We start from the raw sequence: 13385 nt of genomic DNA, 5'->3' as shown, positions 1-13385 counted from the left end.
TTTCTATATGTCTTTCTTGCATACAGACCTCCGGATTGGCACCTGGCGGCGAAACTTGGAACTAATTTTTTCAAGCATAAATGGGGTCTGCATTAACGCATTAGAACATCTATCAAGTTTCGCTGTCATACGATAAACACAACCCACATTGGACCTCTGTGAGTAGATGCGCTTTAATCAAAACCAGCCGGTAGATGTGTGAGAAAACTGTTTACACTAGTTGAAAACGGGTTGATTGGTCGTGTAGCTGGACAGTACCTGCACCCTGGACTCGGTGAGCCCGATGCGCATGGCGATCTCCTCGCGCATGAAGATGTCGGGGTAGTGAGTCTTGGAGAAGCAGCGCTCCAGCTCGTTGAGCTGCGCCGGCGTGAAGCGCGTGCGGTGGCGCTTCTGTTTGGCGGGCTTGTCGCCGTCAGAGGCGGCGGGCGCGCCACTGCCCGGGGGCGGCGCCTGCCCGGGCTGCGACAGGCCCGGGGGCGGCGGGGGTGGCGGCTGTGGAGGCTGCGGGGGCGGCAGGTCGCACAGCGGTCCCAGCCGCGGGTCGCCGCCGCCTCCGCCTCCCTCCTTGAGGTCGTGCTGCGGCTGATGCTGCGGCGGCTGGTGGGGCGGTTGGTGTTGCGGGGGCGGCTGCTGGTGCCGCTTCACGTCATCGCACACCTCCTTCGGACCTGGCGTGCACAAACGGTCACGTCACACCTCTGGTAGGTCTTGACAAGTATACACTTCTGGCCATTAAAACTGCAGCTTCACAAAGGCAGCATGCAATAAACGTTAGACTGGCACGGAATTTACAACATGCTTGGATATGCAAATGATTAACATCTCAACACAACCATACAAAGTAGATAAAGTGACGCTATCTACGCTACGTAACACAATTATAGAGTCGCTTTTCCGAAGCCCGATAGCTGGCTCCCATTGCGACGCAGAAATTGGAAATTTGGGTCAAAGGTGCGTACAGCACTCCTCTATTATGGCGCAAAGCCGTAACGACCTGCGACGTCACCCTTTGGCTCGGCTGCACTTCAGACAGCAAGGTCTGAATCCCAGCATTTTACTGTTTATTTCCTTTCTTTCCTTCCTGGGGGCCATCTGACTTGGCGATACCCTCAACTTGCCATTATAGTGATACAGGCTGCAGGGTGATGCAGCCGCCCGCGGCGCCTTCAAAAACCACAACATACAAAATTTTCATATCCTATCGTCCGCTGTGTGCAGGCTGTTGGTCTTATAGAAAAAAATGATGAGGACTTTGTTTTGTAGGGAATTTAGTGAGACAAGTTTTAGCTGGAGGCCATGGTTTATGAAACGCGTTTGAAGGTCACTTCTGTACATTTTTCTCGACTAATTGGAAAACTATGCCTCTAATGTATCCAACTACAAAATTTAATTGTATTAAGTGGTTTGTCTGTGGCGAGGGAGATATTATGAGGTTGGCGGTGTTTGAGGGCATTGCAGGTTGCATCAAACTCAGCAGCAGAGGCAGCCGAATCACCCATTACATTGTTCGTATGTTGACACTCTTCTTGGTACTGATGGCGATACGAAAGAGCGTAAACACATCTGAATAAAGCTAAAAGGATGAAGCAGTTTTCTTGACCATAGTTAGAAAAAAAAATCAACAGCTCTTTTCTGGTCTCTGTGGCGCAGATGTAATAAAAAAATAGAAATCAAACACTTTGCAGTTTTATATTAAATAGTTCATTATCGTGGAGGCACGAAGAATCTCCATATCGTGGAGGCACGAAAAATCCCTTGAGGTCAACATAACGTGCTGCATTCACAGTTCGGTGCTTACACTTAACATAATCTGTGGAGCAGTTTGACTCTTACCCATTTATCCAAAGAAGAGCAGCACGTTCGTTACAGGTTCTATACGAGACTGGAATAGAAGGGATAACCGATAGAGGTACTCAAAGTACCCTCCACCACACACCGTCAGGTGGCACGCGGAGTGTGGATGTAGATGTAGATGTAGAAGGTATCGACACATGCGAAATGAAGGCCACAGCTCGGAGGGTCATGTCAGGTGCAAGGTGGGTCCGTGATGTAACGTTAGCACCAAATTTCAACACAATCCTGCCCAACACCACCGCGGACGTGTCGCACTATCGAAAGGTCGTCTCATCTCCTCTTACCCAGATTTAACCCCTTCTCTTGACTCCTCTGCGATGGAGGTCCCAAACCGCAGCGCACAGAGTTGAAATCATGTCTTATGAGTGGCTGAGAAAAAGATTTATGACAAATCGCCGCCAAGAATCGACACGAAAAGACTTCAGGGTTTGGAAACAAGGGTGTCAATGAAACCATCCCACCCCTTGGGGCGTTGATTCCCTTACATATAGCGATCCAAAACGACAGTACGCAGTGAGATGAGCAACAAGACGGCGCTCATGACAACCTTTGACACTGCTACATCCCCTGGACGATTCAACCCCTCTCTAAGGACATCGTGGGGCTTCACGCCCATTAAACGTGACCTGACCACTTTGGAGCGTCGCGCGACCGCAGTGTTGGCTCTGGTACACAGCGTGAAACTACTAGGTACCATTCATAGCTATTCGACGAAATTTTAACGTGATCTGAAGTAGTAAAACGTTTCTATATGCATTTTCAGCCCTCCTATTGTGTGATCATGGGGGATACGATATTGGCACACGCTTAAATAAACGGTCAATGGTCTCTTTAAGACTACCAAGTTCGGCAACACCTTCGGTGCCACCCACTTGTTTTTGTTGGTCGCTTTAAAATATAAATATTCTCGTACTGATTCCCAGCCTCTGGCGTAACAGGCATCCCCTTACATTTGGCACGCAGCCAGCAGGCATTAGTTCATCGACGTAGCGCCACTCATCTGAGTGCGTCGAAATGGCTACCTGTACACCGGCGCCTAGGAATCAGTGAATGGGTCTCTGTACAGCGGCAATTACTGTTCGCGTGTGGGACAGACGGCGTCACCGAACTAAAGGATCTTAGAGAAACCCTTTGCCTTTGTATTCACGCAAGTGTTAATGTCAATATCGTCCTCCCTCCTTCCCCCTCTCCTTGATCACGCCGCAGGAGGACTCGAAACAGGAGAGCTGAAAAAGTGTATAAGCACCCTTTACTGCTTCAGATCACGTATAAATTTGGGCAATGTAGATTCTGTATATAAGAAAAGATTATGCACTGGGTATGTAACTCACAAACCGTCTTTGAAAGTTTGTTGTTGTTTAGAGGATCGTGTTGTGCCTAACCCTAGGATGGGAAAACATGTACCATCACATGTCCAGATTCTACAGTTGTATGATTGTGCCCCTTGAACCTATGAATTATTGTTCCACAAGGTTGCTGCTCGCTTGGGTCGGTATCCCATGACTATACGTAGGCTTGCCAGCATTCGTTCTTCCCGCGAACAATTCGCGACTGGAACAGGAACAGGGGGAGTGACACTGATACACAAAGTACCCTCCACCACAAACCGTAAGGTGGTTTGCGGAGTATAAATATTGGTGTAGATCCCGACACCATGAAGTCCTCAAATTGCCGTCGACATCCTTACGTGATACCCGCCCAAAACATGACTGACCCACTTCCATGCTTAACCTGCGGGTCTGCATGCCTGAGACGTGCGTTGGTACCTGGTCGCCTCCACTCACTTCTATTGCGGTCATCAGGCGTCAAACCAATCCTGCACTAGTGGGTGAGCAGGACCCGAAGGCTAGGACTGAAGTTCCACTGCAGGTATTCACTTGCCTATGATCTTCGCGCTACCGCGGAGGTAGAATGTTTGTATTGTTGTTCATTATGGACGCCCACGGCCCAAACTGATCGTGTGCAGAAGATTTCTTATTGCCGGTGTCGCCACACTCTCAGTTGCCTCCAAAAACACGGTGTGCTATTCCGCTGTTTCCATCTCGGGTTATCTACGAGCCATGATTTGTGGACTGTGGTGATAATCTGGTGTTGCTGAGCGCGGACAACTGCTGTGAGGATGAGCTTCAGTTTTCTGTATCACGATAGCTGTTTAAACGCTCGAATGAAGCTGTGGTGAATACTATGTCAGCGGACAACTTCCCGTTCAGTTAAAGTTTATTCCCGCAAAGTGACAATGTACGCACGGTTCATTCTTGACAGGGTGAAAGCTGTACGTGGTTGACATTGTCCAGTTCACGACTGAAGACACCGCCACTCTACTGAGCTGCGCTGACTATAGAGATCTTCTTTAACCTTCTGCATGCACAAGATATTGATATAGAGGTTGACAAAAAAAAGTAGAAGCTTGGCAACTAAAAAAGGCGGTACAAAACTTTTTGCACAATTTATACAGAAGGAGTAATGTTTAGAGGTTATTGCGGCGTCATCAGATACAAAGTTCATGGAGAAGATTGTAAGTCTGATCTCAGTCTGTATATCTGATGACTTGCTAATTGGTAAGTCGTTGAAGGTTCACTGGAACAAAAATGAACAGAAAGAGGTATCGAAAGGCGAAAAGACCTCATCGTAGAACGTACCAATAATGGCTGTGTGACAGGAGTGATTCATACCGCCTTATAGACCTTGTTCCCATACCTTTAAAGGAATAACAAAGATCAGTTACTATAGGGAACTACCGATTCAATTGCTTCGCACCATTGTCAATAATACTCCGTGTTGATTATAGACGTGTACAAGATCCACAAGAAGCGTTCTTCTCACGCTGGCTGATCACATTTGTTCATCTACCATCACACGTGTCCCTGCTTGAAACGAATCCACCATACTCACGTCGATACTCGTTACTCGCTAAACCATTTGTGTCGTAACTGCCTTGGTCATTTACTGTAATTTTCCGTTGAGTTAATTGTGAGTTTTTGTACCATTCGCTTCAAACCTTTTACCTCGATATGCTTTTCTCCCAACAAGCAGAAACGCGTTCTTCTTTTTCTTAAATCTTTTCCGTTCACCGTCTTAATCTAGTTTGTAGTTCTATACGATACTTGGTTTCTCATTGACTTATATAAAATGAACAGCCATTCCATATTTCTTTACTTTTATGAATCCACAGCGACGTCTAAATTTTCTGAAAAGATCGGAAGATCACTGCGTCGTTCGTTATTTGATGGACTTCTAGTGGCAGTGGAGTTACCAAATAAGCACATCGAGACTAAAAAGTAAAAGCCACCTTTTCCGGCTGCCGTTTGTGAACGGCCTTTATTGAAACGATTTTACGGTTACGTCACCTTTCAGGGCCGCGCCCCGACTGTCGTATTGTTTGAGCCGTCAGCTAATGGCTGACAGGCGGCGCTTCGCCGCGGATGTCTGTTTACTCTCCGGGCTACCCCAGCGCGCCTGACGGCTATTATTCCGGCCTTTTCCGCTCATTAATTTCCTGCCGGTCAGAGGTGGGTGCTGAGTGCTCCGTAAAAACATACGACCGGCGTGGGGGCGGGTTCACAAAGCGGGAATCTGGCCCCGCCAGCTGCAGAGGTGGACTCTGTGCGTGACCAGCGCCGAGGTCACGTGACACTGACTTCGTCACGACGCTGCGGGAGCCTGTGTTGCCTTCAAGGCTGAATGAGGCATCGGGGTGAGCGGTGGGCAACCACAACTTTCGCGACCCGGGGGACATCCACAATGCTTGTAATCGTCTGAACCCTGACCAACAAAAGCACTGAAGAAGGCGGGTTACTCGTCATTCTGGTGAGCACGCTCTTGAAGGTGCTATGAATACGCATGCAGAAGTAGTAACGAGCCTTACTTGGTTTCCAACTCACAGTGTGCTCTCTTATAATTATAAGACGCGTACTCTGTCTTACCAAAATCATCCGAACACGCATACGAGGTGCGACAATAAAGTAATGTGACTGATGTGGAAAAAAATGTTGCTTACTGTTTTAGTCAAGTTTAGTGTTGTCTCCTTCAAAGTAATTCCTTTCTCATTGCACACACTTTTTCCAGCGCTTCTCCCATTGATGGTAACATTTCTGGAAGTCATCTTTTGTAATATCCTCCATGACCCTCGTGACAGCTTTTTGGACATCTTGTGTTGTTTGAAAATGGTGTCCCTTGACCGCCGTTTTGACTCTTGGAAATAGAAAAAAAGTCGCACGGAGCGATATCTGGTGATTAAGGTGGCTGTGGTAGTACTGAAATATGTTTTGAGGTTAAAAATTGGGTTTACTGACAGAGCAGTATGGGATGGCACATTATCATGATGCAGAATCCAATTATCAGTAATGTTGGCACGGACACGAAGAACTCTTTTATGAAGTCTTTCTAAAATTTCTTTGTAGTAATATTGGTTAACGGTTTGTCCAGGAGGCACCCACTCTTTATGAAGAATTCCCTTGGCATCAAAGAAGCACACAAGCATGCATTTCACTTTTGACTTTGACATGCGAGCTTTTTTTTTGGTCTGGGTGATCCCTTTGAGCGCCATTGCGAACTTTGGCGATTTGTCTCTCGATCGTACTGAAAAAAAAAAAAACTTTCATCACCAGTGATAACACGGCTCAACAATTCTGGATTGATTTCCGTTTGCTCTAACAGATCGGCTGCCACATTTTTCCGTGTTTCTCGCCATTTTGGTGTGATTGCACATATCTTCAGTTATTCTTAGACGAACCGTTTCTCGATTGATGTTCAGTTCTTCCGCAATCATTTTCACGGATAATCTTCTGTCAGATCGTACGAGTTCACGCCCCCTGGCCAAGTTGACATCCGTCCGTGAGGTTGATTGTCGTCCACTGGGGTCTTCATCTTCAACATTCGTTCTGCCTTCACTAAACATTTTATGCCAACGAAAAGAAATGGTTCAAATGGCTCTGAGCACTATGGGACTTAACATCTATGGCCATCAGTCCCCTAGAACTTAGAACTACTTAAACCTAACTAACCTATGGACAGCACACAACACCCAGTCATCACGAGGCAGAGAAATATGCCAACGAAAAACTTGAGCTCTTGACATAACTTCCTCTGAAGCTTACCGTAAGTTGTCGTCGCGTTTTCACCCAATTTAACGTAAAAAGAAATGGCATACCATTGCGCAATATTATCCGGTTCCATTTCCGTGACGGGAGACACAAACACGTGTTAACCTATTACAGCACAACTCACGACTGAGCAGTTGCATCAATGTGCCGCTTGGACTAGAATAAGCTTATAGACCAACGTCAAAGATATTGTGCCTACGCAAGCCTGCAGGGTTGCCACATCTTGCAAAGAAAATCAGTCTCATTTCTTTATTGTCGCACCTCGTATGTAAAAAAATGGCTCTGAGCACTATGGGACTTAACTTCTGAGGTCATCAGTCCCCTAGAACATAGAACTACTTAAACCTAACTAACATAAGAACATCACACATATCCATACCCGAGGCAGGATTCAAACCTGCGACCGTAGCGGTCACGCGGTAACAGACTGTAGCACCTAGAACCGCTCGGCCACCTCGGACGGCCCCTAGTATGTAATGCAGATATGACCACTAGATATCACGAGAGGCAGACCTGCCAGTACAAAAGGAAACGGGATGTATTGTGTTGTCAGTAGAGAAGTAGTAACAGCAAAGTGGGACGTTCAGTAGCGCACTAGTCATTGGATGCTACCCGAGTAACAAATCCATCATGGACATTTCAACCTATCTAAAGCAGCCGAGTTAACTACTGATGATTCCCTCGTGAAGTGGAAATGCGAAGGAATAACCATAGCTAAACCAAGGCCACGCAGACCTCTTGTACTGACGGTCGGTGACCTTGAAATCACCGGAAAGAACAATTCGTGAATTCCGAAGTGCTATCAGCAGCCCTTCTGGCACAATGACTGCAATTAGGCGTTAAAAAAGAATGGGGTACAAAGGCCTAGCAACATCACGTAAGATGCACACTTTTGTAGTGAGTGCTGAGAGACATTTGAAGTGATGTACACATGTAAGTCACTGAACAGTGGATGGCTGGAAACGAATGGTTTGGAGTGATCAATCACTATATACTCCGTGGCAATCCGACCGAAGGGTTTGGGTCTGCCGAATGCTTGGAGAAAATCACGTGTTCTCATGTGTTCCCTGACTGCAATTAACGGAACTAAGTGCAGACGATAACAATACATTTTACAGGATCGTGTAATGCGTACAGTAAACGTACAGTTCGGAGACTGCTTGTATCAGCATGACGATGCCCCGTGGCATAAAGCAGCACTTGTGAGGAAATCGTTTGTGAACAATAACATTCCGGAAATGGACTGGTCGCCCAGTGGCCTACGTGAACCCAGTGAACACGTTTGGGTTGCTTTAGATGGTCGATGTCACTCCAGACCCCAACGTACAACATCGTTCTCTGGTTTCAGCTATTAAGGAATATTGGGCTGCCGTTCATCCACCAGTATTCAACCTCATTGAAAGTGTTCCCAGCAGAGTTCAAGACGTCATAAAGGCGAAGTGTGGACGGACACACAGCATATTAATGTCGTCTAATAGGTATCCGGATATTTTTGATCAGATTTTGTAGTTTAGGAATACGGGTAATAAACGTAGGCGAAATTTTAATTGGTAGGGTTACTTACCAGGAAATTCTCAACTCAATAAGTAGGATTTGCATCTGTCCACATATGCGTGTTCTCGTAATTTACTATGCTGCTACCTACACCACCGAATACCACATAGTGCTCGTTACAAGTAAAACGACCCATATCTCAACAGATATTGGTTTCTGGCACACACTTACAGGAACTTTTTTTCTTGCATTGAGCAATAATACCCCTTGCAGAAATATGTGACGTCTTTTTTTAACCATCCTGTATTTTGAAATAAATTGAAAAGTGCCTTGAACTGTTATTATTCAGTCACCATTAGTAAGTACATACTTATAATAACGACATTACCCATGATCGTATTGGTTATGGATATGTGGTCATTGTTAGGGGCAAATATACCCTATGTATGTGTGTAGTTCGATTGTCGAAAATCAGTGAAACTGTCACAACAATCTACCAATGGAGAGGTTACAGAATGTACTAATAGGCCTATGATGCGCTTAATCCGCAATATGTGAAGGGCGTAATTGATGCCGGAGGTGATTTTATGGAGTCTAGAGGGTGTTTCTCGTTTCATGACTTGGGATCATTCGTTAAGGCTGTAGTGGAAATGAACCAGGATATATTTCTTGGTGTTATGATCAGACGAAACTACAATCGGCCGGCCATAACTATAGATGCTTTGATTACTCTGGGAAATGGCTTATCAGAACTACAACAAATGAATTATTAGTTCACATTATTACATAAATGATAAAAAGATTTACTTAATTTGATTCAATCCGTTGCCATAGGATCGTGTGGGTGGAACAGTGGTTAGCATATTGGACTTTCATTCGACAGAACGACGGTTCAAATTCGCTTTTGGCCATACAGGTTCAGATTTTTAGTGATTTCCCTCAATCGCTCCAGGCAAATGCTAGGATCGTTCCTTTGAAAGGGCACGGCCGTTTCCTTTCCAACCCTTGATACAACCCTAGCTTTCGCTCTGGCTCTAATGACCTCACTGTCAACTGGACTGTAAACACAATCTTCCTTTTTCTTTCCCACAGGAGTGCTTGATAATTTACTTATGTTACTGACTGTTGAAGACTCACTTGATGGACTAATTAATAATCGGTTTTCTTAAAGTACAATGTTAAAAATTTACAAAAATACATTGTGAGAATGTCAGGTCACATACGAGGGTCACTACAAAAGAAATGCACACTATTTTTGTAAAAATACAGTTTTCATTCTGCATGTGTGAAAATTTTACAGTGTGTAGATACATCCTTCCCGCTTGTTTTAAAACTTAGTTCAACCTGTTCCCGTGAGTGGCACCATCACAGCATGTCTTCAAGACGGCTGCTACACTTGACGTTCGTCAGAAGCAACGTGCTGTCATAGAATTCCTGTGCTGTGAAAACGAAACAGTGGGAAACATCCACAAGAGGTTGAAAAATGTGTATGGAGATGCTGCTGTCGATCGCAGTACAGTTAGTCGGTGGGCAAGCTGGTTATGTGACGAAAGCAGGCACCGCAATATTTAGGATTGTCCTCGCAGCGGCAGGCCTCGTACTGCACACACTCCAGACAATGTGCAGAGAGTTAACGAATTGCTGAATGCTGACAGACGCATCACCGTGAACGAATTGTCACGCTACGTTGGAATAGGGGAAGGAAGTGTTTGCAGAATACTGAAAGTGTTGGCGTTAAAAAAGGTTTGTGGCAGGTGGGTTCCCAGGATGTTGACAGTGGCTCACAAAGAAACAAGAAAGACGGTTTGCAGCGATCTTTTGGAACAGTGTGAGAATGGTGGAGACGAATTTCTTAGAAGAATTGTGACAGGGGATGAAACATGGCTCCATCATTTTTCACCAGAGACGAAGAGGCAATCAATAGAGTGGCACCATGCAAATTCACCCAAGAAAAAATTCAAAACCACACCTTCTGCTGGAAAAGTTGCGGCTACGGTGTTTTTCGATTCCGAAGGACTCTTGCTTGTGGACATCATGCCAAGTGGAACCACCATACATCCTGATGCATATGTGACAACACTGAAGAACCTTCAAGCTCGACTGAGTCGTGTTCGACCGCATCGGCAAAAGCAGGATGTTTTGCTGTTGCACGACAATGCACGACCACATGTCAGTCAAAAAACCATGGAAGCGATCACAAAACTCGGATGGACAACACTGAAACACCCGCCTTACAGTCCTGACCTGGCTCCATGTGACTATCATCTCTTTGGGAAACTGAAAGACTCCCTTCGAGGAACAAGGTTTGAAGATGATGACTCCCTCGTGCACGCTGCCAAACAGTGACTCCAACAGGTTGGTCCAGAATTTTACCGTGCGGGTTTACAGGCGCTGTTTCCAAGATGGCGTGAGGCAGTTGAGACGGATGGAAATCATGTGGAGAAATGAAAATATTGTTCCTAAAGGATGTATCTGTTGTTGTTGTTGTTGTTGTTGTGGTCTTCAGTCCTGAGACTGGTTTGATGCAGCTCTCCATGCTACTCTATCCTGTGCAAGCTTCTTCATCTCCCAGTACCTACTGCAGCCTACATCCTTCTGAATCTGCTTAGTGTATTCATCTCTTGGTCTCCCTCTACGATTTTTACCCTCCACGCTGCCCTCCAGTACCAAAATGGTGATTCCTTGATGCCTCAGAACATGTCATACCAACCGATCCCCTCTTCTAGTCAAGTTGTGCCACGAACTCCTCTTCTCCCCAATTCTACTCAATACCTCCTCATTAGTTATGTGATCTACCCATGTAATCTTCAGCATTCTTCAGTAGCAGCACATTTCGAAAGCTTCTATTCTCTTCTTGTCCAAACTATTTATCGTCCATGTTTCACTTCCATACATGGCTACACTCCATACAAATACTTTCAGAAACGACGTCCTGACACTTAAATCAATACTCGATGTTAACAAATTTCTCCTCCTCAGAAACGCTTTCCTTGCCATTGCCAGTCTACATTTTATATCCTCTCTACTTCGACCATCATCAGTTATTTTTCTCCCCAAATAGCAAAACTCCTTTATTACTTTAAGTGTCTCATTTCCTAATCTAATTCCCTCAGCATCACCCGATTTAATTCGACTACATTCCATGTATCTACACATTGTAAAATTTTCAAACATGTATAATAATAAAAGATGGATTAAAAAAAATAAAGTACATTTCTTTTGGAGTGACCCTCTTAATTCACCAGCAGATCGTGATCTACAAGCCGAATAGGGAAAGAAATATTGGAAACGTCGAAAAATATGGGAAAGATTTTGCGTGTGAGTTCAGCACAGCCAGCAGCATAACCTCAAAAGGACGACGGGGACGATGATCGTCGCAGAAATCATCCCTCACAGTTTACTCGCATTCCCCGCTGGCGTTGGCTGGCCAGGCTGTGTGTGGTAGCGCCACTCCGCCACTCGGCCAGTGGGCGCCCGAGGCCGTCCTTGGCCGCCGTTGTTCCCGGCGCGGCAGTAGCTGGTTGAACTGCCTGCTGTGCCCTCGGCGCCCCGCCGCCGCTTGTTCGCTCTTCTCATTATCGTGTCTCCGACCGACATTCGGGCGCCCGGTCGCTTTTTCCCACCTCCAAAAGCGGACGCTGCCATTCCTCGCCCTCGCTTCGAGCTCTACAGCTATTTTAATACACCCACTTTTCACCCGACCGACGCTCCTCTAGCACCTTTTTCGAACGTTCACAACTGGTTTCTGCGAGGAACTGATTACTCGCTAACGGTAACAGCTAACTATGTGTTCGCTCTCGTAACAAAGCCATGAAGTACAGTCCATTCACAATCGACAGGGGATCTCAAGTTGATTCCGTGTTTCTAGATTTCCGGAAAGCTTTTGACACCGTTCCTTACAAGCGACTTCTCATCAAGCTGCGGGTATCGTCTCAGTTGTGTGACTGGATTCGTGATTTCCTGTCAGGAAGGTCGCAGTTCGTAGTAATAGACGGCAAATCATCGAGTAAAACTGAAGTGATATCAGGTGTTCCCCAGGGAAGTGTCCTGGGACCTCTGCTGTACCTGATCTATATAAATGACCTGGGTGACAATCGAGCAGTTCTCTTAGGTTGTTCGCAGATGATGCTGTAATTTACCGTCTAGTAAGGTCATCCGAAGACCAGTATCAGTTGCAAAGCGACTTAGAAAAGATTGCTGTATGGTGTGGCAGGTGGCAGTTGACGTTAAATAACAAAAAGTATGAGGTGATCCACATGAGTTCCAAAAGAAATCCGTCGGATTTCGATTACTCGATAAATAGTACAATTCTCAAGGCTGTCAATTCAACTAAGTACCTGGGTGTTAAAATTACGAACAACTTCAGTTGGAAAGACCACATAGATAATATTGTGGGGAAGGCGAGCCAAAGGTTGGGTTTCATTGGCAGGACACTTAGAAGATGCAAGTCCACTAAGGAGACAGCTTACACTACACTCGTTCGTCCTCTGCTAGAATATTGCTGCGCGGTGTGGGATCCTTACCAGGTGGGATTGACGGAGGACATCGAAATGGTGCAAAAAAGGGCAGCTCGTTTTGTCTTATCACGTAATAGGGGAGAGAGTGTGGCAGATATGATACGCGAGTTGGGATGGAAGTCATTAAAGCAAAGACGATTTTCGTCGCGGCGAGATCTATTTACAAAATTTCAGTCACCAACTTTCTCTTCCGAATGCGAAAATATTTTGTTGAGCCCAACCTACATAGGTAGGAATGATCATCAAAATAAAATAAGAGAAATCAGAGCTCGAACAGAAAGGTTTAGGTGTTCGTTTTTCCCGCGCGCCGTTCGGGAGTGGAATGGTAGAGAAATAGTATGATTGTGGTTCGATGAACCCTCTGCCAAGCACTTAAATGTGAATTGCGCAGTAATCATGTAGATGTAGATGTAGA

The 13385-nt window shown here is 45.6% G+C and overlaps 1 protein-coding gene across 1 annotated transcript in view; it reads right to left on the bottom strand.

Moving 5' to 3' along the window:
- Positions 1-216: 216 nt before the first annotated feature.
- Positions 217-13385, bottom strand: part of LOC124798894 (retinal homeobox protein Rx2-like) — a 49657-nt gene continuing 36488 nt past the window's right edge. Inside the window, exons 4-5 of the mRNA XM_047262425.1 lie at positions 497-600; positions 217-436 (exon numbers count right to left, since the gene is read on the bottom strand). Coding sequence (XP_047118381.1) covers positions 217-436; positions 497-600 — 324 coding nt within the window. The remainder of the gene's footprint in view (positions 437-496; positions 601-13385) is intronic.

This window comes from Schistocerca piceifrons, chromosome 5, assembly GCF_021461385.2.
Source record: "Schistocerca piceifrons isolate TAMUIC-IGC-003096 chromosome 5, iqSchPice1.1, whole genome shotgun sequence".
NCBI lineage: Eukaryota > Metazoa > Arthropoda > Insecta > Orthoptera > Acrididae > Schistocerca > Schistocerca piceifrons.
The sequence above is the reverse complement of the archived record's forward strand: the minus strand, read 5'-3'. Positions and strand labels throughout refer to the sequence as shown.